Source organism: Acomys minous, assembly GCF_964271855.1.
Source record: "Acomys minous genome assembly, chromosome: 2".
NCBI classification, from domain to species: Eukaryota; Metazoa; Chordata; class Mammalia; order Rodentia; family Muridae; genus Acomys; species Acomys minous.
In genome coordinates, this window is record NC_140484.1 from 38,127,060 (window position 1) to 38,154,407 (window position 27,348).

Consider the following 27,348-nt stretch of genomic DNA (forward strand, 5'->3'; position numbering starts at 1 on the left):
GATGATCTTGTGATGTGCAGGGCCTTCTTACAGACCTATGACCATCAGGGATCTGCATCTACAAATAACTTTTTAGAGCCTTTGGTAATAGAAACGTTTGGAGTCTGAGCAGAATAACTGAGGTTTACACTGAGCTCTGGGAGAGAACACGTTTCTCTGAAATGCTTTGTATCGTAGGATGCTTTGAAGCATCGCTTACTGCATCACACTGTAATCTTCTGGGGACAGATAGCTAGGTTTCAGCAACAGGAATAGGCACACTGCTTCTGAGAAACTGTTCTTGGTGAGTTCTAGTTCCTCACTGCAGGAACACTCAGCTCTCCTGTGGCCCAGCAGCTCTGCTCAGCTGTGCTCTGGCCGGCGGTATTGGCCTTCCCCATGGTACTGTGTCTCGCCTCATTCCTCCCTCCCATTGCTGTGGTTGGGGAGGGGTTGTTTTTGGTTTTCGGCTGTGTTTATTTTGTGAGAGACCTCATGTTCTTTGGTGATCTATCTGAATTAAAGGGGCTTAAAATAATACGGTGCTGGGAGTGAAGTTCAGTTCACATGTACAAAATAGTAGGTAAAAGTTAATGATTTTAGGGTCCTAGCCAAATGAATAGTTCCAGATTATAATTGTATGTAAGTCCTTGTGAGGTGTTTATCCTCTAGTCAGATTTAGAGTAAGAGAGTGTTTCTAAAAGTTAAGGCAGAGACAAGAGGTTGGGAGTTGAAGGCCTCATGATCTCCCAGTGCTGAGTACTTGCACGGCCTTCAGGGACGTGGTCCTGGCTGGCAAAAGGGGACAAAGAAAAGACAGACAGAGATGGACAAACCGAAATAAAGCTGGGATTACCTGGTCTATGCACTCTGCTGAAGAAGCCATAGTATCCTGGCCACTCAGCATGTTTATTATATAGAGTTGAACATGGAGTCAGGGTTTGTGGGATACCGCTGGATCAAGGAGACAAGGCTTAGGTGATAACTGTGGGACAGTGTCTGCAGGGGAGCAGTCTTCAGGCCACAAACATGCAGTGGGAGAAAGATATGGCTAACATTCTCTCAAAGTGTCAGCATCCACACTTGGACCAGAGGAAGGCTTTTTCATGCTTCATCCTCACCCCAGAGAGAAGGTCCCGCCATACCTCCTGGGCCTGAGGCCATGCTTATGTGGCTAACACACATTCACTCAATATTTCACTCCCTATATACCAGAGCAAGAATCTCAACCCCTCTCTCTCTCTCTCTCTCTCTCTCTCTCTCTCTCTCTCTCTCTCTCTGTGTGTGTGTGTGTGTCTGTTTTTCTCTCTCTCTCTCTCTCTCTCTCTCTCTCTCTCTCTCTCTGTGTGTGTGTCTCTGTGTCTGTCTGTTTGTCTGTCTGTCTGTCTGTCTGTCTCTCTCTCTCTACACACACACACACACACACACACACACACACACACACACACTTTCACAGGGTTTTATGACTTTGAAGAGACACCATGACCACAGCAATTCTTACAAAGGAAAACACTGACTTGGGGCTGATGTCCAGTTTGGAGGTTTAGTCCATTATCATCGCGGTGAGAAGCATGGCAGCGTGCGGACAGTTATGGTGCTGAAGAAGGAGCTCAGAACTCTACATGATCCATAGTCAGGAAAAGGAGACTGTGCCACACTTGGTGTAACTTGAACATAGGATACCTCAAAATCCATCCCCATAGTGACACACCTCCTCCAAGGCCACTCCACCTCCAAGGCCACACCTCCTAATAGCCCACTGCCTATGGACCAAGCATTCAAACACATGAGTGCAGCAGGGCCTATTCGAACCACATCTGTGTGTGTGTGTGTGTGTGTGTGTGTGTGTGTGTGTGTGTCTCTCTCTCTCTCTCTGTCTCTCTCTCTCTCTCTCTCTCTCTCTCACACACACACACACACAGAGAGAGAGAGAGAGAGAGAGAGAGAGAGAGAGAGAGAGAGAGAGTACTTTAAATATAATTAACTTTAAAAGTTCCAGTTTCAGAGTAGCAGTAATGTAGCTATCTCAGAGTAAGACTCCTCATTTACCTGTAGCAAGATTGCAGGGTAAAGAGAACCAGGCTCATCTGTGATGATCCCTGTTGGCAGCAGTTATAATAGACATTTTCCTTTAAGAATTTTTTTCTGATCGAGATGTAGTGTAAATAAACTATAATAAAAATATGTATAAACAAAGAATTTTTTTCAATTAAGAGAAACGAAATATAGCATCTACAGTTGTTCTGGATTCAGCACTGCTGAAAAAAAATTACCTCATACCAAAAAATCCTAAAGAAAAATTACTAGTTATTTTAAATTCCTTTCCTCCTAAATGGTATCTTCTTGCTGGGAATTGGTACTTTGTAGCTCTCAAAATGCTCACTTGCGTGTTAATGCATGTTAGAGTCAGTTTGCTCTTGCTACCTTCCAAGACTCTAAGGCCTTCCTCGGTTCCTATTTGTGATTGTGGTATTCCATTACGGAAGATTAGTTGTATGGCAATAGAATCCTACAGGGTAATAACACTGTAGCTTATACTTACACTGGTACGGATTGATAAGCAATGATGTTCTTAAAACCTTATCTCTACGTTCCATTGGGAGTATCTTTCGATGTGTTAAATTTATTCTGACATTTAAGAAGTATTCATTTCATTTTTCTGTAACCGATTCTCTGATTCCTAAGTATGTGGAACTTTCCTCCTTTAACAATCTGGAAGTTGTGTCTGCTGAGGTATACCTCTGATGCCTATACTTAGGATGTTGAGGCCATGAGTTTAAGGCCAAAACTACAATATAGCAAGACTCTTATCTCAAAACAAACCAAAGATTGGGAAAGCAGCCTGTTGACTGTTGATCTTTTTACAAAGCAAGTTGTAATTTGTATTTGCACAGCAGCAGTCTGTGACCCTCTACCCTGAGGGGTATACTAAAATGGGTGGCCAGAGGAGAATGAGATGCAAATAGGAGTGTGTAATAAGGTAGGATTGCTGTCTCCTTTGCCTGACATGGCGCAATTCCTGTAAGTAGGTTCTGGCTGCCTTTGCTCACCTCGCTGGACTTGCCCCTTTTTCTGTGTATGTATTTTTAAATGAGCATACTCTCTGTTGCCATCCTCATTCATGTCTTAGTACAGAAGAATCAAATTAATTTTGTAGTAGTTCCATTTGTTCCTGTGAACCCTAAGCAAGATTACTATGTGTACTGCCTTGCCGCTCACTCACAGAACAAGTTACCACAAAGACCTGTTTGTTCTGTAGCTGTCCCACCCTGAGGAAACCAGTTTTCAACTATACAGGCTTTGTAAATCAAGATGAACTGGTCAGAAACTGTATAGAGAAGCAAACAGGAAAGCAGCTAATGCTTCCTGGTTGGCCAACAGTGCATGTTAATGTACTGCAATTGCAGGCAATGAAATTTCTTGCGTTCTAGGAATACTTACTAGTTAGAGAGTTTGCTTCACGTTGTGTCTTTGGTTCAAAGCTATTAACTTATTCTTATAATTGCTAATGACATAAGGACAAGTTGTAAGATATTCCAGGCAACAGATGATGGAAGACAGTTGGTGAATTATGAATTTGAAGCCTGTGTTTCTTAGCCGTCCCTGTATGTGCCAGCTAAGTGCCAAGGAGCAGAGGAAGAGGAGTTGGGTGTATAGTTATGGAGCTCCTTTCTCTATAGTGTAGCATAGTGACAGTGAATACAGAGGCATGCTGAACTTGCCTTGCCTGGCACTGTCCATTGCTGTCAGAAAGAGAGGAGTAAATCCGTATGTAAGTCCATAAGGAACAATATACTCCTTACCAGAGCCCAGCTGAGACATAAGTATTCAAAGCATAATTTATAGATGTTAAAAATGCCCTTGAAATATATTATCTTAGAGTAAATGTGATGTCAGAGTATCTCATCCTCATCGCCTTTTATGGCTAACAGTGGCCTTTCCCGTTGTTTGCTTCAGCTGACCTAGTCCAAATGTTGTGTTTTAAGTCAGTATCAAATGGATAGCCATTTGAAATCAGAGACATTTTTAAAAGGAAACAAAAGAAGCAAATAAATAAAATTAAAATATCCTTTACAATGGCAAATATCCTTTCCAACAACGAGCTGTTGGCATACTTTCAAAACACTTTTTATTTTGGGTTCTTTATGTCTCTTTTTCCCTGCTTCATCCCAATCCCTTCTAACTCCCCAACACCAGGTAGGGGAAAAAGAAGGTTAGTGGGGAGAGGGAGCATATTTTTCCTTAGCTACTTCCTACTGTTCAGGGTTGAGGCAAGTCCAGTCCTCGGTTCAGGAGATCTCCACCTTCTCATCAAACTGCATCAAGAGCAACCAGGAGCAGCAGCGGGAAGCACCAGCAGCCTTCTCTTTCTCTGAGCATCTAGTCTCCCCTTGGGCCTGGCTTTTATCCTCACTGACAAAGACCACGCCCCTGCACAAGGTAGTTCCCACCTGACAAACATCATCTGCCCTCTCAGGGGTAGTTATCAGCTGTGGACAAACTAGGACAGCCCCCATATCCCACACCTGGGATTAAAACAAAAATATGTTTACATATAACCCAACCCTTCCACAACAATGGGCAAAGACCAGCCTTCCTCTTTTGTCAAAAGAAGCTAAATCTTATAACATGTGAGCTTGCCATACATAAGCTACAAAACTATTACAGAGGACCTAGGATACATTTAAACTCTTGTCTGTTTATAGAAACACATTTTGAGAATAACATTTTAACTTTTCTTCCTGTGACACATCACAGGAACAAAGTCCTTTGTTCACTGTCTGTCCATGTGTACATCATGTTTACATCATGTGTATATCATATGTACATCATGTTTATATCATGTTTACACCATGGTGTATTCTCATGGAACCAAGTGAGCTGGAGGAGGTTTGTTAGTTTGGGGCTGGCCTCTAAGGAACTTTTGAAAAATACTTTCCTTACATAGGAACACAAAAAGAAATGAAATGCCCCTGGCTTCCTGCTTACTTCTTGCTAAAATATCTTAACTTTTCAGTTACTGCTATTCCAAATAAACTGATTATTACAATTTTTCAGTTTAATTCAGTCATGGAAGAATTTGAATTGTTAAAACAATAATCTTACGTTTCTTTTCTATTATATTTTATTTAGGCCTAGTTTACAAACAGTAAAATCCATGTGTCGTAATTATCCAATATTAGTCTTGATCCAATATCAGGGCCAGTGAGTGAGAAAGGTTCTTAGAGTTACCTTGGAAACTCTTTACCTTGTTGTCAGGCTAGAAATTATTGCCTTTTACCAAATTGAGTAAAATACATATAAAACATATCCTGTATCATGGAATCTTACATAGATGAAAGTTACATTACTACACTTAACTTTTAAATTGTTTTTATTTCTTTTGTGTGATGTGTGCTCCATGGCATGCCCTTGGAGATCAGAAGACAACTTGCAGGAATTGGTTCTCTCCTTCCACCGTGTAGTCCCAAGGGACTAACCTCAGCTCCTCAGGCTTGGTGACAAGCACCTTTACCTGCTGAGCCATCTTGTCCACCCAAGGATATTTTAAAAGCATTCCCATGAACATTTTAGTGTTATTTGACATATTAGCTTATGGATGAGAGCATTTATTTTTATTTGTTTTTTAGAAAATTAATGCAAAACTTCATGATGGAGTATGTCAGCGCTGCAAAGAAGTTCTTGAATGGCGTGTAAAATATAGCAAATACAAACCACTGTCAAAGCCTAAGAAATGGTGAGTTATGTTCCTTAAATTCCTTCCCAGTGATACATGCATCATAGTGTCTTAGTCCATTGTCTGTCTCTCACAACTGTGTCTAGATAAGCATGAAAGAAAATAAAAACGAAGTCATCTTTAGTGTAGAATTGCATCTCGCATGATGAGTCTCAGTTTATGAAAGCAGACAGACGAAAAAGTAGATTTATCATTTTTTGACCCATGATTTTGTACCTTTTTTAGAGAAACTTTTTTCTAGTAGGTGAGTTCACGAAGACTGGAGAAAGCTTAGTTATTGTAAAATTCTATTTTCCAAATGATAAAGTAACAGTATTTGCTGTAGATTATGTTTATGAATATTTTAAAGAGGGTGTGTCTTTATGTGGCCTAGACTAGCTTCCAACTAATGACTCTCCCACCTCAGCCTCCAGAATGCTGGGGTTATTAGCATGTGCCACCACACATAGATGTTATACCAGTTCTTAAAAGGAAGCTGATCTCTTAATTCAACTGTGAAGATTACTAAAGATTACTATCATGTGAATCAGTTGTTTGTAACAGCTTCATTCATTTGAGTACTTGTGTCAAAATGAAAAGATACCCAGCTTAGTTTTATACCTGTCTGCTTCTAACCTTTCTATAATTCTGAGACACTTTTGTATCAGCCTTATATATAGCCTTTATTTCAGCTGAGTAAGGACAATTGGAAAATAATAGCTTTATCAATGAACACAATCATATTTACTATAAATATTAGTATATTTCTTTATATTATGTTTTAATTTGGTATTCTATATAGTAGTTACTTAAAACAGTTGGTCATTATTTCTTTCTATATGTGTTATATTTATGTAGCTATTTAGTAGTTACATCTTTTTAAAATATATTTTCCCACTTCTTATCTATCTATCAGTCTACCTATCTATTAATTCTTTAAGTTAGCATAAAAAGTAACGGGTCTCATTATGGCATTTGCACATATTTATTTTTTTGCACGTTATTCTACTAAGTGTCATCCGCTATTTGCTGCCCCCTTCTTGCCCATCTACTTCCTTCCTTCAAATAATCCCTACTTCTGTTTTCATGCCACAGATGTTCCATTGCTCTCACTTCTCCCTTCCCCCATCCTTTAAGATCTTGTCCTCCTCTTTTATGGTCCCCTCTCTAGTTGCGTGGCGTACACACACCTAAGTGTACATGGAAGAGAAGATAGGCAGTATTGCTGTTTGTGGGCATTCCAGCTCCATTCACCTTCCTTCATATGCCATTTCATTTTTCCGTGTGACTAAATAACCTTTCATCAAGCACATGCGCGTGTTCTCTTTACTCCTTCGTTCACTGAAGGACATGCAGTGTACTTCCTAGCTATTATGAGTAGAGCAGCGATGAATGGGGATGTGCGGGGGTCTCTGTACTGTGTAGTTCTCCGGGAATATACCCAAAATTTGTATAGTTGATTTACTGGTTAGATTTGTTTGTTTGTTTGTTTGTTTTGATTTTGAGAGCTCTTCAAAGTGATTTCCGTAGTGGCTATACAAGTTTTTATTCTTAGCAGCGTTTTAGAAGAGTTCTTTCCTCCAGTCCTTTTGAATTACTGGCGTGTGTTCCCAGCCCTCCGTTGTTTTCTTGATGATAGCCATTTTGACCCAGGTAAGATGGTTCCCTGTTCCCACCTGGCTAGCACTGGGATTACAGGCACACACTGCCACGAGAAGCCTTTCACCTGTGTGCGTGCTGGGGATCTGAACTCTGATCCTCTTACCTGTGTGACGGACACTTTCCTGCCTGAGCCATCTCCCGAGGCTCTGACTGTTGTTCTATGTTGCTGACTTTCCTTCCATGGTCCTGGATTGAATTTGTCTGTTATTTGAATACGTTTTGCAGTTGTTCATTTGTTTGTTTGAGCAGTGTCTCACCGTGCAGCTCTAGCTCTCCTGGAACTCGCTATTCAAACCAGACTGGCCTTGAACTCAGAGAGGCCCGCCTGTCTCTGCCTCCCTAGTGCTGAGATTAAAAGTGTGAACCGCCACACCTGGCTGGTTGTTCATTTCTAATCGTAAACTTTCGATCTCCTGGCATTGCACCCACTCTCGTATCTCTGAAGAATTGTGTGTATGTTGGTTTCTCACGTTTCTTCCGTTTCTTTCTTGTGATTTGATCATCTGCTGGGATGTCCCTTTTGGCTGTATTTGAGGATCTTCTTATTGAGCAGTTCTATCTGTTATGGCTCTTGGCTTCCCTGTGTGCATGCCCTGTGTGGCCCGGATGTTGAGTGTCCTCCAGAGTTGTCTTCCCTTTTGTAGTGTACCTTCTTTGTGTACCAGGAGCCTGTTTTAACTATTTGGGCCCTGCAGTCTGTGAGCCAGACAGGTTCTCTCATCCTTTGAGACCTCACTGATCATGCCCAAGGTGGCTTATGTTGTAGCCGGGGAGCATCATCTCACAAGGGCATCAGGAGGAGGGAAGCAAGTACAGCCCTAAAGTCTGTACAACCAAATCTTGCTTTTAAGCCTTTTTAAATGTATCAGTGACAGGTAAAAGGCACTTTCCACAAGGCATTCTTCCCATAAAGTGTGTGTTAATACTCCACCAGAGCTTCCACACATAGGTTGTTCCAGAGGTTGAGTCTGACAAGAACTGTCAATTCCCAGTTACTTTCAGTTGATAAAATCTGGCCCAGGGCTCAGGAGAGAACAGTGCTTTTCCGTCTGCCCTTCCGTTCTTGGGCCAGGCTTTCTTGCCGTCCACAAGCACCTCACAGGACCGACTGTTTCTCACCTTAGGACCAAGGCAGGTTGAATTTAGCCTCTCTGCCTTGTGGCAGTTCTCTGTTCTCCGCCTCCCAGAGTTGCTTACTTTTCAACAATAGATGCCCTCTCACGTGGCACTGGGTCACTGCTCTTCAAGTGATGCAGAGTGATAAAAAATAGGATTCGCCTGCATTCATTTGTTGGAGACTGGGTTTGAAGCTTGTGAAGGCTGTTGGTTATTCCTGAGGGGCAAGATCACACAGAGGCAGTTTCTAGCACACGAGCACTCTGTCTTACTTGGACATGCCTTCTTGCTTGCTTGCTTTATTCCTTCCTTTGTTTTTTGTTTTGTTTTTCGAGACAGAGTTTCTCTGTGTATAGCCTTGGCTGTCCTGGACTCACTTTTTAGACTAGGTTGGCCTGCTGCCTTTCTTAATGGGAGCAAACCTCCCATTTGTAAAATCCATCTAACTACGAGTTCGAGGCCAGCCTGGTCTACAGAGCAAATTCTAGGACAGTCAAAGCTGCATAGAGAAACACTATCTTTAAAAAATTGTTTTTAATTAAAAAAAATAGTAATGGGCATAATAGAACATGCCTTTACTTCCAGCACTTACTACGGAGGCTGGGGCAAGTGGATTTCTGTTACTTGAGGCCAGCTTGGTCTTCGTAGCTCGTTCCTACCTTTTGTTTAAAAAGCCTCAGAAAGAAGGGGCCAACACTAAATTAAGCAGTTTAGGGTTTTTTGTTTCCCCTCTCTCTCACTGTTTTATTACTTTCTTAGTATTTTTTTTTCTTCTTTTTTTTCCCCAGTGCTTTTCCTGCCCTGCTGAATCTTAGCTAAGTCACCCAAATTGACAGCAGGGAAGTTAAGCTGTGAGAAAGGTATTTAGAGCACCCAATTCTGGATTTCCATGAAGGATAACTGTTTTCTAGGTAGCAATTAAAAACTAGCTATGCCATAAGTCAGGTACTTTTAGTTAATAAACCGAACACAAAATGTATGGTTTCAGAGCACTTTCCACAAGGCATTCTTCCCATAAACTGTGTAAGTTTTCGTCACTGCTCTCTGTTGACCACCACTACCCATTTTCCCCTGGCACCTTGTTTTTCAAAGCATTTTGAAGGATGCAAAGTAGGCATTACAGAGTGTTGCCTTTCAGCAGACTTTTACATTGTAACAAAAGGAGTCACTTAGCTATTTCTTCCATGACCGTACTTGTAATCTTGGTGTTCTGCGTGCTTATCTTTGATATGAATATGCCACTGTGTGAAAGATCACTGGCTAATTTTTACTAGTGCCCAGGGAGAAGTGTGCCCCTCATCTGTCTCATGTGGTCACCTGTTACAGCAAGGGAGATGAGGGCTAAAGAAGACTCAGAGCCTGCTCTGTCTTCCATGCAACATAGGGTTGGTCATCTCACAACCTCAGAGTGAAGGAATGAGGTATTATATAAATACAATGTTGTATAAGTTATATAAATACAAAGTATAGACAAGCCATTAAGGGAAACCACGAGGAATAAGAAAGTTGAAGCAAGGGCAAAGCAAAGCTGCCAAAAGCCTGAGAAATACTAGTGAAAGCAAAGCTCCAGAGAAGAAAGAAGGAAAAGCCTTCATCTGCCCTTCTCAGTCTTAGCTGGAATTCTGTTTCTAAAACCTGCTCATGGGACAGATAGACATTTTAGGTACATGGGAACCCTCATAAGGAAGTGAAGGCCTGAAGCAATGGCTAGTCCAAGCTAGGCAACACCTCTTACCCTGTGCTTAGGCAGGAAGATCACAAGTTCAAGGACAACCTAAGATATAGAGAGAGTTCTACACCAGTTTACAATGCATAGCTCAGTCCTCTCTCAGGAAACCAAGAAGGAAGTGGGGAGAGGAAAGTATAAAGAGAGGGTTAAACTGTAGTGTTTTCACACTAGGTGTGCTGAAATGTGGGGCACCATGGGGCAATATAATATAATATAATATAATATAATATAATATAATATAATATAAAATATAATATAATATGACAAAGCAATGCATTTAATCCCGAGTGGGCGGGGGGGGGGATATAGGACAATTCACAACAACACAGAGACCCACAACTTAGTATGGCTTGTGTGTTCAGTTCCTCCTACCTCTGACTATGGAGATAAGGATGCTTCTTTCTTTCAGGTCAACAGATTTTTCTCTCACATGAGGGTCTTCCTATACCTGCTATATCTCAGATTCTGAAAGCTTAAGATGGTCACTAATCTGAGGCACTTTTGTAGTTAGAATGTTTTAAATTCTTATAATCTAAAAATGATTCTTAAAGGGTCCACTTTCTAGTCTAGAACACCATGAGTTTTCAATTATCCTCAACATGTGGCACATTAGGCATTTTGGGATTTCAAAGTCCCATCAATGACTGTAGTGTTGTAGGTATAAGATACTTTACCTTTTTTGCTTTGCTTCACCATGTATTAAAATATATAACACATTGGAAGGAATTTGAATCTGTTGATGATGCTGATAGTAAAACTTAATTTGAGAAGTTAAACACTTCATTCTAGGTAATCGCCTATAAAACTTATCCATTGTGAACTTTTATGTTCCATTTTTGCAGATGTTACTTGACTTACAATAGGTTACATCCTAGTTGACCCATCATACAAATGAAAATGCCTCAGTTTAAAAGTGTGCTGAGTTTATCATCATGTCATATTTCAGCTATATTTTTTTTATGCTCTGCACCCTAGCCTATAGTAGGACAAAATGGCCTAATGCAAACTAGATAATAAAGTATGGGATATCTTAAGTAATTAATTGAATATTACACTGAAAGTGAAAACAAAATACCTATATAAAAACATGAGTAGAATAGTGTTTCCTCACCCAGCCACTGGGCATATTAGGCAGGTGTTTATTTCTCCTTCTACTCGCCTGTCCCATGAACTGTAAGATGTGTCACATCCCTGGCCTATCTCCCTTCTTCCCTAAGTCATAGCAATGTCAACAGGTTCCAGCCATTGCCGTTGCCCCTCAGGGGCACAAAGAGCCACCACCAGCACTCCTCCACAAGTTAAGAACTACCATTAGGTGGGCTTATGCAGCCAGCTCTCTCCACTGTGGCTGCTTGCCCTCAGCTTCTTCTACAGTACTAGGACAGAGTTAAACATGAGCTAAGGCAATGCATTATTCCTGATAATTTTGTTTAATGGCTGGAAAGAGAAGTAGCTTGGAGATTCTAATGTAAATATGGTTATTTACATTACCATATGTCTAAACTGATGGCAGGGGGAAAAAAAGATTGCTTGGTGGGTGGTAAGACAGCTCAGGCCTCCACATGGGTGCTGTGACATGCTCCTGAGCATGTACCCAGGTAGTCTATAAATGAGTAAATAAATCAATAGTTTTTAGAATTTTTTTTTGAATTTTTAAAGAATATTGCTTGGTTACCTGAAACAAAAGACATTTTAGAACCAAAAAGTAAAACCTATTTGTCTTTCCATAAATATACATATTTAAAAAGAAACACACAGGGTGGTCCTTTCTAAGCAGAAGTACGTGTGGTTCACATTTCCAGACCACTTCAGTAAACAAGGTTGTGACATTTGTAAGATCCAGTGAAGCACCAAGCTTTTATTGACTGGAAGGAAAGGCCCTTTGGTATGGTTAATACCAGACTGTGAGCGAACAGGAAACCAGGGCTGTGGGATTAGTTGAATTTGCATTTGAATCTAAACTCCCTGTGCTTTATTTTGTCTTGGGTTAAACATATAATCCCCCTACTCTAGGGCATTTCAAAACAAAACAAAACAAAATAAAAAACTCAACAGAATTCATTTCATTTTCTGGCCTTCTTGCACTGCTTGAGAAAAGGCATTTTTAAAAAAAAAAAATTAATGTAAGTTTAAAAGGTGTCAAATTTTCTTGATACCCTTTAGACCAATTATTTTATAACATCTCTTTTCCTTACTTCTTCATACTTAATTCCATTGACTAAATTTTACTATTGCTTTTAAAGATATTGTTGCCCCTCATCTCACCTGGTCTCAGGCATCTTTGTCCAGAGACAAATATAAAGGGGCTGAAGAGATTGACGTCATGGTTGAGTCCTCACCGCTTTGCAGAGGGCCTCGGTTCCATTCCCAGCACACATGATAGCTTATGCTGCCTTTAATCCCTGATGTGCTGGCATCTGATAACCTCATGTGGTCTCTGGACTCATGCACCCACATGGTAGACAACAACTCATCATGCTAGGTACATGAAAAGGAAAAAGGAAAAAGAATAAAGGTTAATCCTCTTAAATGTTTCAAGTAGTCCAGTAGGGAAGGTTGGGAGGAGGGGAGAGAGGAGGCATCTACAAATCAGCAAAAACCAAAACAGGCCATATTTAGGAGACATTGAGAGGGCATGCATTGCTGCTATGAACCTCATGCCACGATATGCTCTGTTCCTATTCATAGGGCCTGTACCTTCCTGTTTTCTTTTGGTCTTTAAAACAGCCTTGCTGTGAGCCTCTAATTCCCAACCCCCTCCCAGGTTTTAGGGTCACAGCAGCAGGCTCCACTCTAGGGGCTCTGCCTTTGTAACCAGATTAGAGGAGTAAATTTACCTGTACTCGTTATAGACTAACCCCTTTGTTTCTTCTGGTTAGTAAGTTAATTTTGGTTTTCCCCAAATAGTGTCTAGCCCAAGCTAACTTGGAAATCCTGCTATATCCCAGACTGGCCCTAAATACACCACCCTTCCTCCACAGCCTCAGTCAACCATCTTGTTTTTTAAAGGATATCTATGCAGAACACAGCTCTTACTCCAACAGGAATAAAAGATAGTTTTTTGTTTTTTGTTTTTTGTTTTTTTTGTTTGTTTGTTTTTGAGCCAAATATGAGTAGTTATGGCCAAGGAACATAGATTCAAATTTCCCTCCCTAAATGGCATGTTTCCACATGGAAGTGTTTACAGAAACTGTAAAGTCACCGAACACCGCCCCCCCCCCAAAAAAAAGAAAAATAAATAAATCAGGGAGCTTGCAGATCCACTGGTGAGTCCTGCAGGCAGGCAGCTGCCATGAAGCAGAGCAGGGGTCCCTTCTGTAGTGCTCAGGCTAGCTGAGCACACCCCTAGCTTTGGGGTGGTGGAAACTAGTGATTATCAAGCTGATACATCCCAGAGGCTTTACGTGACAGTCAAAGGACATTAGGTCCAGGGGTGGTGGCAGTGGCTGTGGACTAGGTATCTTGAGGTAATCTGGGCTCTATCTGTTAACCTTCCAACTCCACAACTACGGAAGTTCTAACAAGTCACTCGTCTGGTCTGTAGAATCTTCGATGTAGGTAGCTTTTTTCAGGGAAATTGAATGTTGTTATTAAAAATAAGATGCTACATAACTGATACAATCTGGAGAGATTTATTTGAGGGAAGGAAAGGGGAGAGGAGTTAGGGCCTGAGCGGGCCATGGGAGTAGAGAAAGACAGAGAGACAATGAGAGAGAGAAGAGGGAAAGAGGTGCCCCTTAGACACACAGAGACGAGGAAGTGAGACTGCAAGACAGAGGGAAAAAGTAAGAGTAAGAGAGCAGTGACAGGTCAGCCCTTTACATCTGTGGCACAGCAGCTTAAGCACACGCATGCGTAGGCAGATCATGATGTCAGAGGTTGATAAGCAACTTAGAGGCAGGCCACCTCTATGCTAACATTGAGTTCATATAGAAGTTCTGTATTTCTGGATTTCTTAATACCCCAGTTCTGAATGTGGTGGTGTGAGTGCTACGTCCTGCTGCAGGCTGTGGCTGGCATGCCTGCCCTCTGTGTAGGGACAGGGCTTCCCCTTTGCCAGGGACCTTTATATTTTGGTTCCACTGCACCCTTACTGTTTTTCCCACCTCCCTGCCCTCTCTCCTTCCCTTCCCCTCTCCCCTCCCGCTCCCATGTCACTTCCAGTAAACCTGGATTTATATATTATAGCTTCATCGCCATTAGCTCATTCCAATTATTTAATCAATCAGTGATCCTGTCTTCCCAGTTAGCTGGGAAGCTGATGCAGGAGAATAACTTGAGCCCAGGAGGTCAGAAACAGCTTGGTCCAAAACCACAAAAGAAAACAAACAGGAAAGAGTACCACTGCCCTCATTTTCCAGTCATCGGTCTGCAGAGAACATGGTAATTAGTGCCAGTGCCTTGCTGGTCTGGCCCTGATACTGCATTCAATACTGGCCCATTGGCACTCACTAATTATATGCGTTGGCTGAGCACTATTGCAATACTAGTCTCTCTGACGTTGTAACCATAGTATAGATAGGTAACTTCCATTACAAGCAAAGTGTTTTCCTGTCTGTTCTGATTGATTGATTGATTGATTGATTGATTGATTGACTTTTTCAAGATAGGGTTTTTCTTTGTAGCTTTGTTTATCTGGAACTCACTCTGTAGTTCAGGCTGGCCTCGAACTCAGAGATCTGCCTGCCTCTCTCTCCGGAGTGCTGAGATTAAAGGCGGGCGCCACCAGTGCCCACCATTCCTCCCATTCTTAGAGCTGGATGAATAATGTGGGCCACTGATCAGTACAGACTACCCCTTGTTCTCCATATCGCTGTAAAGTCCATAATTCAAGTGGAAAAAGATGGATGTTTATGTGCTTATGGCTTTACAACTGCCTCTCTATAGATTATTTTATTTTTGCCAGTAGCACTTGGGTTATTTGTCTAGTTTGTAATTGTCCCCTTCCCGAATCACTGTGCTTCAACTGTAATTTTGTATCTTTACATTAGGGTCTTAGAGTGAGAAAAAAAAAACCCCAATGTATTCATTACATTTCACACAATGTATTGACATGGAGAAAGATTGGCATAAGTATTGTGTTGTAGTTCACTAAATTTACCAGTGTGAACCTTAAGTGATGTTCCTGGATTTCACTAAAATAAATTCATTAACAAAAAATAAACCCATTTTTAAGCACATTTCTGTTAGGCCAGTGAAATTTTGAATGCTTACCACATACACAATTAGGAGGAAGAATCATTTTGAAATGCAACAAGAGAAAGGGGTATTTAATAAGTAAGCCTTCCTTCATTGGAGGGATTTTTTAATTCTGCGTAGGCATGTGTGTCAGCAGATCTCCACAGAGGCCACAAGTGTTGGATTCCCTGGAACTTGAGTTACAAGCTGTTGTGAGCCCCCTCCCGTGGGTGCTGGGAACCAAGCCCAAGCCCTCTGCAGCAGAAACCAGTGCTCCTAAACACTGAGCCAGCCCAGTGCTCCTAAACACTGAGCCAGCCCAGTGCTCCTAAACACTGAGCCAGCCCAGTGCTCCTAAACACTGAGCCAGCTCCCCAGGGCTTCTAAACATTGAGCCAGCTCCCCAGGGCTCCTAAACACTGAGCCAGCTCCCCAGGGCTCCTAAACACTGAGCCAGCTCCCCAGGGCTCCTAAACACTGAGCCAGCTCCCCAGCTCCCTGAGGGATAGTTACAATTAATCCCTTTTTGTGGCCCTTTTCTGTATAGAATTGCAGACATTTCAAGTGTGTAGCTTGTCTGAAAGCCCAGGTCGGTTTTTGATGGCAGAGGCCAGTGGGTGAAGACTGTTGAGAAGGTTTGCCATGTGGCAGAGCCAGAGTTAAAGCTGCTAAAGCCTGAGCTGTAGTTCTTGTCTTCCATCTCCTTCCCTGTTCCCTGCATCCCCGTGAGCAGGGTAAAGATGCTCTGTAAGCACTGAGTACTTCCCTCACTCCACCCCACTCTGGTACAAGGGGACTTAATAAGCCAGGATTAGGATGACACTGCAGAGCAATAAGGGACTTTTAGAAATTGTCATCCTCTGAGGTCAGACACTTCTCATTTCTTGTATTTTCAAAATGTGTTTTACTGTTTAGGCTCAGAAAATGGTAACATCTTCTAAAATAAGAAAGTATTTTCTGTTGATAGTGATCCTAAGAATTGTCAGGAAGCTGACACAGGTTGGGAAAACAGAAAAGACAAATGAAAAGATCTCAGCTATTGACAGCTGGCTTCCCTAATGAGATTCTCTTAGTTCTCCATTGCTGTGGTAAAACTCCATGACCAAAGCAACTCGGGGAGGAAAGGGTTTGTTCAGCCTATGCTTTCACATTGCAATTCATCATTGAAGGAAGTCAGTTCAGGAACTCAAGCAGGCCAGGAGTCTGGAGGCAGTAGCCATGGGGGAGTGCTGCTTACCGGCTGCAGCCTGCTTTCTTATAGAACTCAGGATCACCAGCACAGAGACCACTAACCACAATGGTCTATGTCCTGCCCCATCAACCGCTAATTAAGAAAATGCCCCCCAGGCTTGCCTACAGCCTGCTCTTACAGAAGCATTTCTTTCTTTCTTTCTTTCTTCCTTCCTTCCTTTCTTTCTTTTTTTAATTTTTGTTTAAGTAATTTATTCAGATTACATCTCGATTATTATCCCCTCACTTGTATCTTCCCATTCCCCCTCCCTCCCTCTTTTATCCTATTCTCCTCCCCTGGATCTGTGACAGGGACCTTGTCCTCCACTATAAGATCACAGCCTATCAGGTCTCTTCCTCTGAGTGTCACCAGATCTCCCCACCAAGGGGAAGTGGTCAAATAGGGGGCACCAGAGTTCATGTTGGAGTCCCTGTTCTCCACACAATTGTGAAGAATGTGCTGTTCATTGGCTAGATCTGGATAGGGGTTCTAGGTTTTCTGCATGCATTGTCCTTTGTTGATACAGTAGTTTGAGCTGGCCTGCCTGGATCCAGATCCACCAGCCTTAATGGTCTTCATGTAGGTTTCAAGGATCCTCTGGATCCTTCTATTTCCCCATTCTTCCTTACCTCTCTCACCTAGAGTTCCAATAGGAAGTCCCAGCATCTATCTCAATCTCCAGCTAAGTGAAGACTTTCAGGGGACATCTCTGTTGGGCTAGTGTCCAATTATAAGTGAGTATATACCATGTGTGTCTTTCTGGATCTGGGTTAACTCAGTCAGGATGATCATCTCTAGTTCCATGCATTTGCCTGCAAATTTCAGGATTTCCTTGTTTTTAATAGCTGAGTAGTATTCCATAGTGGAAATGAACCACAGTTTCTTTATCCATTCTTCAACTGAGGGATATCTAGGTTGTTTCCAGGTTCTGGCTATTACAAATAAGGCTGCTATGAACATGGTTGAGCATATGTCCTTGTTGTGTGGTGGAGCATCTTCTGGGTATATTCCAAGGAGTGGAATAGCTTGGTCTTGGGGTAGCCCTATTGCCAGTATTCTGAGAAAGTGCCAGATTGATTTCCAAAGTGGTTGTACTAGTTTGCACTCCCACCAGCAATGAAGGAGTGTTCCCCTTTTTCCACATCCTCGCCAGCAGGTGGTGTCGCTTGAATTTTTTATTTTAGCCATTCTGATGGGTATAAGATAGATTCTCAGAGTCATTTTGATTTGTATTTCTCTGATGACTAATGATGTTGAGCATTTCTTTAGGTGTTTCTCAGCCATCTGATATTTCTCTGTTTAGACTTCTCTATTTAGTTCTGAGCCCCATTTCTTAATTGGGTTACTTGGTTTGGTGGTGTTTAATTTCTTAAGCTCTTTATATATTTTGGGTATTAGCCTGTTGTCAGATGTAGGCTCGGTAAAGATCTTTTCCCAGTCAGTAGGATGTTGCTTTGTTCTGTCCACAGTGTCTTCTGCCTTACTGAAGCTTACAGAAGCATTTCTTAGTTGAGGCCCCTTCCTCCTATGCAGTACAGATGTCCCAAAGCTAAAGTCTAGATGAATCTGTCCATTTTCTTAAGCAAGTAGATAATTAAGATCCTTATATTAAACTTAGTCTCCTTTCAAATTTGTCATAGAACTGAGTCCTGGTGACACACACTTATAATCCAGGTAGGAAGTAAAGACAGGAGAATCAAGAGTTCAAGGTTGTTCTTGGCTACTTTGTGAGTTTGAGGCTAGCCTGGATTACGTGAGACCCCATCCCAAAGGAAAAACAAAAGTCTCTATCATATCATTGGATTTTAAGTACCCACCCCATAAAGGTATGAACCAGAGGAAGTAGCATTAAGAAAAAAACATCTAGGCTACTGTCCCTGTATGTCTAGCAAAGAACATATTCAAAATTAGGATCCAGACATTTTTCTCATAATCTCTCATTCCTGGGTCTATTTTGGTGTCATGTACTTAAGGTTTGACATGGTCATCATCTACCATGTCTTGAACAACCCCTGTATCTTAAGCTAAGACACACAGTAATATAGGATGAAAAGACATCTGCTAGAAAACTATGTCTTATATGAGCACCTTTTCTTTAGCCATAAGAATCAAGAGACTGAGCTGGGTTTAAAAGACAATTTACTACAATTGTTTTAGTAGTAACAATAAATAATGTTGATTTAAGCTGTAAAGTCACACCGTGCAACAGATATCATTCAAGAGGTTTACTGGGAGAAGTGGGTATCCAGAGGCTGCCTCTGAGTGAGGGTGGGAAGACTCATGGTGACAGTGGAAATGTGTCTTATTTTGGCAGCTGATGATGTGATCTGATGTCACTAGGTTAACTGACAGTGGGCTTAGGGGTGGGGTTTTCCAACAAATATTCCTTGGAAGAGTCCAGGCTGATAGAGATACTACCATAGACATGGCTCTTTAAATTTCTAATAGAGAAAAAAAATACAGAGATTCCAGACAAGATATGTTGTTCAATTTGAAATTATTTTACATAACATTTTCAATGTACACAACACTATACTGTGTGTGACAGAAAATGTGAAGAGTCTCCATCAGCAAGGAACTTATTCTCTGAAGACATGGGTCCACAGACAATTCCTATGCAGATGGCTAGAAGTGGTAAATATTAGTAAAAGCAGAGACCCCGGTCATCCAAGACAAGACATGACATCAGAGGAGTAATACAATAAAATCAAGAGAAAGAGGTTCAGTAAAGTCCTGAGTCATGAGTGGAAGAGTGGCATTGATGATGATTATGGGAAACATTGTAGAGTCATCTGAGAAAGAAAGGAAGCTGAGTGGAGCCGTACCCACACCCCATCCTTCCCAAATGATGTGGATGGCCATGAGCTGCTCTAGGCCCTGTTCTATGCCTTCTCGTAAATTAATTTGTTCTTTTTTGGTAAGACTACTCTTGGGCTCACTTCTGCCACCTCTGTCTCCCCAGTGCTGGAATGACAGAAGCACCACCATGTTTCTATTTCTTGCCATTCTATAGCTTTGGTGGTCCATGGACATGAGTAATATTATCCACAAGAAGAGGTTTTGGGGGCCTGGGGAGATGGCTCAGAGGTTAAGAGCACTGGCTGCTCTTGCAGAGGACTGGAGTTGCCACCTATAACTCCTGTTCCAGGGGATCTGATGCCCTCTTCTGACCTCCGCAGGGACCAGCATGTCCCTACAGCAAAACATTCAAACAGTAAAAACAAGAAAAGAAAACATTTTTTTTTTAAAGATTGCTAATAAAATGAGTTTAAAAGAGGAAGAGGAGGAGGAGGAGGAAAAGCAGCAACCAGGCAGTGGTGGCCTTAAATTCCTGTAGGGGTTATCAGAATTCGAGGCCATCCTGGTCTACAAAGTGAGTCTAGGACATCCATGGCTACACAGAGAAACCCTGTCTCAGAAAAAAAAAAAAAAGAAAAGAAAAGAAAAAGAGGAGGAAAAAGAGGCTTGGTTGACATCAAATATATATCTAACGAAGAGAAAACTAGTCTTAGAAAGGTTTAGTCTCATGGTTCAGTTTCTTAGTTCACAGTACCAAATTGTCTTTTCTTTCATAGTGGCCCAGCTCCACCAGTCCCTCATCTGTAAAGCATGTGAAACTAAGCTGGATGCTTGGCCTCTGCCTGAGCCTCTCACTTCCAGCTTTTCACCAGAAAAGTGCTCTGAGGCTAACCTGGTCTACATAGTGAGTTCCAGGACAGACAGGACTAAATAGAGAGACCCTGTCTCTATTGTTGTTGTTGTTGTTGTTATTATTATTATTATTATAGACCCTGTCTCTAGTAGTAGTAGTAGTAGTAGTAGTAGTAGTAGTAGTAGTAGTAGTAGTAGTAGTAGTATCATTAGTATTATTAGTATCATCATCATCATCATCATCCAGGCTGCTATTGCAATGAGGGGAGGTAGTATTACCGTTCTGTTTAGTCTAGAGTGTATAATCTGGAAACACCTGGAAATTAATTATAACCACTACATAAGGTTTTTGGAATGGAAGAAGGGGTAAGTGTTTCTATTAAAAGCATTTAGAAATCTAGTAGGAGCTAATCCCATAGTTTGGTTTTAGACTCTCCTTATTGTAAACAACATAACATTGCTTAGTGCCACTGCAGGAAGTGCCTTGTGGGTCTGCCAATATTGAGTTTCACTCATTTGCATACCAAAGGGTGAGGCACAGACAGTCACTGTTTACCAAGGTGCTCAGTCATCCTGTGTGCCAGTCAATATCACGTGGGCTAATGATGCCACAGTCAAAATATAGTAACCAGGAAACTTCTTTCAGATTTTATTCTGTTCTCAGAATTGGTCATTGTAATCTCCACCAGGACTGGGAAACCCCCACTTAGGAATGGAGATCTTTTTATGTAGACATAAGAATTGGTTAAAGAATGTATTGGATTCATGGGGCTCATTCTCAAAGTTTTGGGTATGTAAACGAGGTGTGGAGCTTAGGGATCGTCATTTAACAAGCTATGCTGATGTATGAGTCTAAGAATCACCCTTATTGGAGTAGATGGCTCCAGGCTGCAAAATAAGAGCCATTTTAAAGATTTACATGTAAATCTTAACACTGGTAGTTCCCATGAACACAATTTTAGCCCTGTATTAGCAACTTAAATACTTAGATTGTTTATTCCAGAGCTCTCTAGCATGAGATTGTTAGCATACTGCTCCAGTCTGCCTAGCAACCTATGATGTCATTACCTACCTGCCACTAGGTGTGCCCCTGCCCTGGAGTATATAAAAGAACAACCCCATCTCATCTCATCTTTCTCTCTCTCTCTCTCTCTCTCTCTCTCTCTCTCTCTCTCTCTCTCTCTCTCTCCCCCCCCCTCCCTCTCCCTCTCCCTCTCTCTCTCTCTCCCCCCTCCCTCTCCCTCTCTCTCTCTCTCTCTCTCTCTCTCTCTCGCTCCTCCCACTTCCCTGCTCTCTCATGCTCATATAATAAACTTTGCCATATCATATCTGTTGTGTACTGCACATTGCATAGTTCATAGTTCAACAATATTTATCAAAAAGAAAACATGAAATCTCAGATGACCCAAACCTAGGGAGACTTTAAGAAATTAAAAGTGGTGGTGCACACCTTTAATGTCAGGGAAGCAGAGGCAGGAAGATCACTGTGAGATCAAGACCAGCCTGGTCTACAAAGTGAGTCTAGGACAGCCAAGGTTATACAGAAAAACCCTGTCTCAAAAACCAAAAAAAGGAGGAGGAAGAAGAAAGAAATTAAAGCTGAAAATGTTATGGAAACTTTCATAATCCATTAGAATGATTGGGATTTACTTCTCATGATCCCAATGGTGTGATCTTTAAATACAGAATAATTTAGTAAAGCTTTTTAGAATACTAGAATCCAAGTGTACCAAAACAACCTGTTTTAGTAACTGTTTTCATTTAGCTCTTTGTATAATTGCTGTCATCTAAAATTCACCCTTTGCAGGGCACAGTTGAAGTTTTAACCTATAAAGTTGTGAGGTCAGCATCACGTGGAAGATAAGAAACTGTAATTACTCAAGAATTTCTTGTCAATTTAGAGTCAGTCCTGACCCTTTGAACTGCTGGCAAGCACAGATCTCTTTTCCTTCCTTGTACGTTGCATTTCCTGAATGCCTCATATAGGGAATACAAATATGTAACCCAGGGCCTCTTGCTGAGTTTATGTACTGGCCAGCTGAGAAACACTTAGGGTGGCGACACTTAGGATGTGCTACATTTTACTTTAAAATTAAGCCATTATTAATATCCAGGCAGCGTTTTGTATCAACATAGTTATCATTTTTCTTGAATAACGATATCATAGTGAGATTATTGGGTTGTAAGTTAAGGAAATGTGTGTAGAAAATATGTGGGCTGCAGGAGGCTAGAGAAATGACTCAGTGGCTAAGATCACATGAGGTGCTCACTTCATGTGCACGCATGAACACCTCACCTCTGATCCTAGCATAAACATTGGAAAAGATGGGTGCTGACCCTACAGGTGCCTTTAACTCCATTTCTGTGGGGGCTATAGACTGGAAGAGGATCACTGAGGCTTGTCGGCTGCCAGCCTAGCTCCAGGTTCAGTGAGAGGCCCTGTCAAAAAGGGAGGCAGGAAGAGAGTAATAGAATAGAACACCAGTGTTGTCTTCTGGCTTCAGAGTGTATACCTAAATTACATGTACATATCACTCACACATATGGGGGAGGGGTAGGAGAGGAGAGATGGGGAAGAGGGGAGGGAGAGAAGGGAGGAGGGGAAAAGAAAGGAGAGGAGAGAGAAGGGAGAGAGAATAAGAGAGAGAGATTGCAAATTGCTTCTTAAACTGGCCATACCTTTGTGTGCTTGCCCACAGTGTATAGGAGTCCTGCATTATCATTAACACTGAATATTGTTGTTTAGTTTTTGTTTTATTTTACTGTAGTCCTTAGTGAGTAGTTGCATCTCACTGTGATTTCAATTAGCATTCTTCTGATGGCCAACAAATGGCAAACATCTTTTCATGTGCTCATTTTGCATTTTTATTTCTTCTTTGTTGAAGCCTCTGTTATGATCTTAACATCTTAATAGATAATAACGCTCATGTTTTCCCCACGTGTTTTGCTAGTAATAGATATTTAAGCTCTTCATCTATTATCACTTAGCAGCAGTGGGGAGAAGTTTAAACTACAGCCCTCCACTGCCACCCACTGCAGACCAAGGATTCTTATTGGTGATCGTCATTCAGGTGAAGCTAGGATGCATTGCAGGACAAAAAATAAAAACAGAGTAAATGGTATATACTCACTTATATCTGCATACTAGCCCAAGGGGCATGTCCCATGAAAATCTTCACTTACCAGAAACTGAGACAGAGGGGAGGACATCCTAATAGGACTCTAGATGAGAGAAGCGTGAGAGAATAGCAAAGTAGAAGGATCCAGAGGGTCCTAGAAACCTACAAGAAGAACATTATGATGGGCAGATTTGGGCCCAGGGGTCCCGCTCAAACTATGGCTCCAGCCAAGGGCAATACAGGCCGTAAATTTCAAACCCCTACCCAGGTCTAACCAATGGACAGGATATTCTCCACAATTGAGTGGAGAGTGGGGTCTGACTTTCACATGAACTCTGTTGCCCCATATTTGACCACGTCCCCTGGATGGGGAGACCTGGTGGCACTCAGAGGAAGGATAGCAGACTACCAAGAAGAGACTTGATACCCTATGAGCATTTACAGGGGGAAGAGGTCCCCTCAGTCACAGTCATAGGGGAGGGGAGTAGGGGAAAATGGGAGGGAGGGAGGAATGGGAGGATACAAGGGATGGGATAAGAATTTAGATGTAACATGAATAAATTAATAACATATATTAAAAAAACAAAAAAGAAAAACAGAAGTGTAGCAAGTCTTAAGGCAGGGGAACAGTAGGACACCAATAACACAGTCTTTGAAGAAAGGGGGTCATCTTAGAGCTATGCAATGACAGAATGAGAAAGAGTGGGACAATGCTTGCTTTGAATATGTATCCAGCTGCCTACTAATGTAATGAGAGAGAATGTTCTTCAAGGATGTTGCAAACTCAATGTCAACTTGTAATGGGAAAATTCTATGTGATTCTATATATCTGTGTATCTCAACAGTTCCATCTTCTAGTCACTTAAATCTTTTGAACAGTAATATGTCATCTTCCCAGTCCCTTAAATGTAATATATAATACACACATACTTTATATATGTGTATATGTATAGGTATATAAAAGGTAATATGTATACTTCTTGTATGGTGAATGATAAAAGCCTCACTCTTAAACAACCACCACAACAACAAAAGAGTAGTTTGTTTTCCCAGTGAGACTCTCTTGAAGAAAACTAAAGTTTCATTTGCAAGTGGTTATCAATTGGAGATAGCTTCCGGGTTAGAGATGGGGACATGCATCCACTTCTCCTTCCAGCTTGAGGATCCATCAGGTGCAGACCTATGCAGGTCCTTTGCATTCTGCCACAGTGTCTGTGAGTTCCTATGTGTCTTAGTTTTGTTGTGTATCTTTCTGCCTCTTCTGCGCATTCCCTGAGCCCCAAGGGGAGGAATTTGATGGAGACACCGCACTTAGAACTGAATATTTCAAAGTATTTCTCTCTCTCTCTCTCTCTCTCTCTCTCTCTCTCTCTCTCTCTCTCTCTCTCTCTCTCTCTCTCTCTCTCCTCTCTCTCCGCACATTGTCCAGTTCTTCTCTGTATTTGTTGCGTCTACTGCAGGGGAATAGATCTTTCATGATGGCTGAGGAATGCACTTATCTATAAGTAAAGCATCATGTCATTAGGAGTCATTTTATTCCTATGTTCTTTTAGGAGAACAGTAGTATTTGCTTTTACCCTAGGTCCCTGGGCTATCTAGTCTCAGTTCTCAGTCCTACGATCAGTGTCATGTATGGCTTCCATCTTGTGGGGTGGGCCTTAAGTCAAATCAGATATTGGTTGGGTGATCCTGCAAGCCCCAGCTCTGTGCCACCACTGCCTTAGCATATGCTGCAGAAGAACACTATTGTAGATCAAAGGGTTTGTGGCCAGGTAGAGAGTAACTGCCCATATAAAAGATGTATACATGTAGGGATGAAGGCTTTATGTAGGCGCTAGCTCTACTTCTCCATGTTCAATGAGTTACCTAAGTGTGGCCTTTCTGGGTCTGGTTTACCTCATACAGGATGATTTTTTTTTTTCTAATTCCATCCATGTACCTGTGAATTACAAGATTTCATTTTTTTAAACAACTGTGTAATTTTCCTTGTGTAAATATACCACATTTTCTTTATCCATCTTTCTGTTGAGGGACATCTAGGTTGTTTACGACATATGATTATTATGAAGAGAGCAACAATAAATATGGTTGAGCATGTGTATCTGTGGTTGGGTGAAGCATCCGTTGGGTATATGTCCAAGCTGAATCTTGAGGTAGATCAGATTCCCTTCTGAGGAACTGCCACGTTAATTTCCATAGTTTCTGTCCAAGTTTGCACTCCCACCAGCAATGAGTGAGCATTCCCCTCATTCCACATCCTCACTAGCATGAGCTAGCATTTATTTTATTGATTTCAGCCATTCTGGATGTAAGATGAAATCTCAAAGTAATTTTTGCTTGCATTCCCTTGGTGACAGAGGATGTTGAACGTTTGTTTCTCATCCATTTCAATTTTCTCTTTGAAGAATTCTCTGTTTAGATCTGCACCCCATTTTAAATTGGATTATTTGTTTTCTTGCTGTCTAGTTTTGTGTGTGTGTGTGTGTGTGTGTGTGTGTGTGTGTGTGTGTGTGTGTGTGTGTGCGTGTGTGCGTGTGTTCTTTATTTATTTTGGATATTAGCTCTCTGTTGGATGGGTAAAATTCTTTTCCCATTTTGTTGGCTGCTACTTTGTCTGAATGTTGGTGTCCTTTGGCATTGCAGAAGCTTTTGAAAAGTTTCACAAAGTCCCTTATTTTAGTGGTTGGCCTTACTGCCTGTGCTAACAGTGTTCTTTCCAGGAAGTCTTTTCCTGTGGCCCGGGGCAGAGGGGTTGGGGGGTGGTGAGTGTTTCTCACTTCCTCCCCTATGAGGTTTGGTGTATCTGGTTTTACGTTGAGGTCTCTGGTCCATTTAGAATTCAGTTTTCTGCAGGTCGATAAATAGGGATCTATTTGAATTCTTCTACATGGAGCCATCCAGTTTGCCCACACCAGCAGTTGTTGAAGATGTTGAGGGTTTTCCCAGTGTATATTTCTGACATTTTTGTCAAAATCAGATATCCATAGATGTGTGAATTTATGTGTAGATCTTCTAGTATATTACTTTGATCAACTTGTCTGTTTTTGTGCCAATATTACTATAGCTCTGTAGTACAATTTGAGATCAGAGGTGGTGATACTAGCAGTTCTTTTATTATTCAAGATTATTATTTTTCAAGATTGTTTTTATTATCAAATAAAATAATTATTCATCACTTGCTTCTGTTCATGCTTTCTTGACCAGTTCTTTATTTTTACCTTTCAAACAATGAAGTTTTGTTTTGGGGGGTTTTGTTTTGTTTTGTTTTGTTTTTCAAGACAGGATTTCTCTGTGTAGCCTTGGCTGTCCTTGACTCACTTTGTAGACCCGGCTGGTCTCAAACTCACAGTGATACACATGCCTCTGCCTGTGACTGCTGGGATTAAAGGCGTGCACCACCATGCCCAGCACAATGAAGTTTTTTACACACGAAGGCTACTCAGTTGTTTTTAACGTCTGTGCTTTTTAAAAATATTGTATTTTCCTGGCTTCTGGGACATTGATAATTGTAGTGTCATTAGATGAGGTAAAAAAAGTTTTTGCCTGTTTTCTCTTCTGAAAGAATTTATGTAAAATTAATAAATTTCCTGAAACGTTTGATAAAATCCAGCAGTAAATCCACTTGGCCTGCTTTTGTTGTTGTTGTTGTTGTTGTTGTTGTTGTTGTTGTTGTTGTTGTTATAATTAAATTTTTGTAACATATACTAGAATTTGACTTAGCTACTTCTTTTTCACTGGGTTTTCATACTTTGTCTTTTCAATATGCCCATTTCAGTGTTTTTTGTTTTGTTTTATATTTATGTGTGTTGAGTTGGTAATAAATGTTTTTTAATGTCTGTTAAATAAATTAGTGATTTTATACTTTTATTTTGATCAGTTTGACTATATGTTTATAAAGTATAAGTATTTTTTTTTTCATAATGCCTTTTTAGTCCCCACATCCTCCATCCCTGCTCGTCTTTGTGTC

At 41.2% G+C, this 27,348-nt stretch overlaps 1 protein-coding gene across 1 annotated transcript in view; it reads left to right on the forward strand.

The window, feature by feature from the left end:
• Nucleotides 1–27,348, forward strand: part of LOC311591914 (uncharacterized protein C9orf85 homolog) — a 57,306-nt gene that overhangs the window by 25,332 nt on the left and 4,626 nt on the right. Inside the window, exon 2 of the mRNA XM_084771741.1 lies at nt 5,610–5,716. Within this exon, the coding sequence (XP_084627867.1) occupies nt 5,610–5,716 (107 nt within the window). The remainder of the gene's footprint in view (nt 1–5,609; nt 5,717–27,348) is intronic.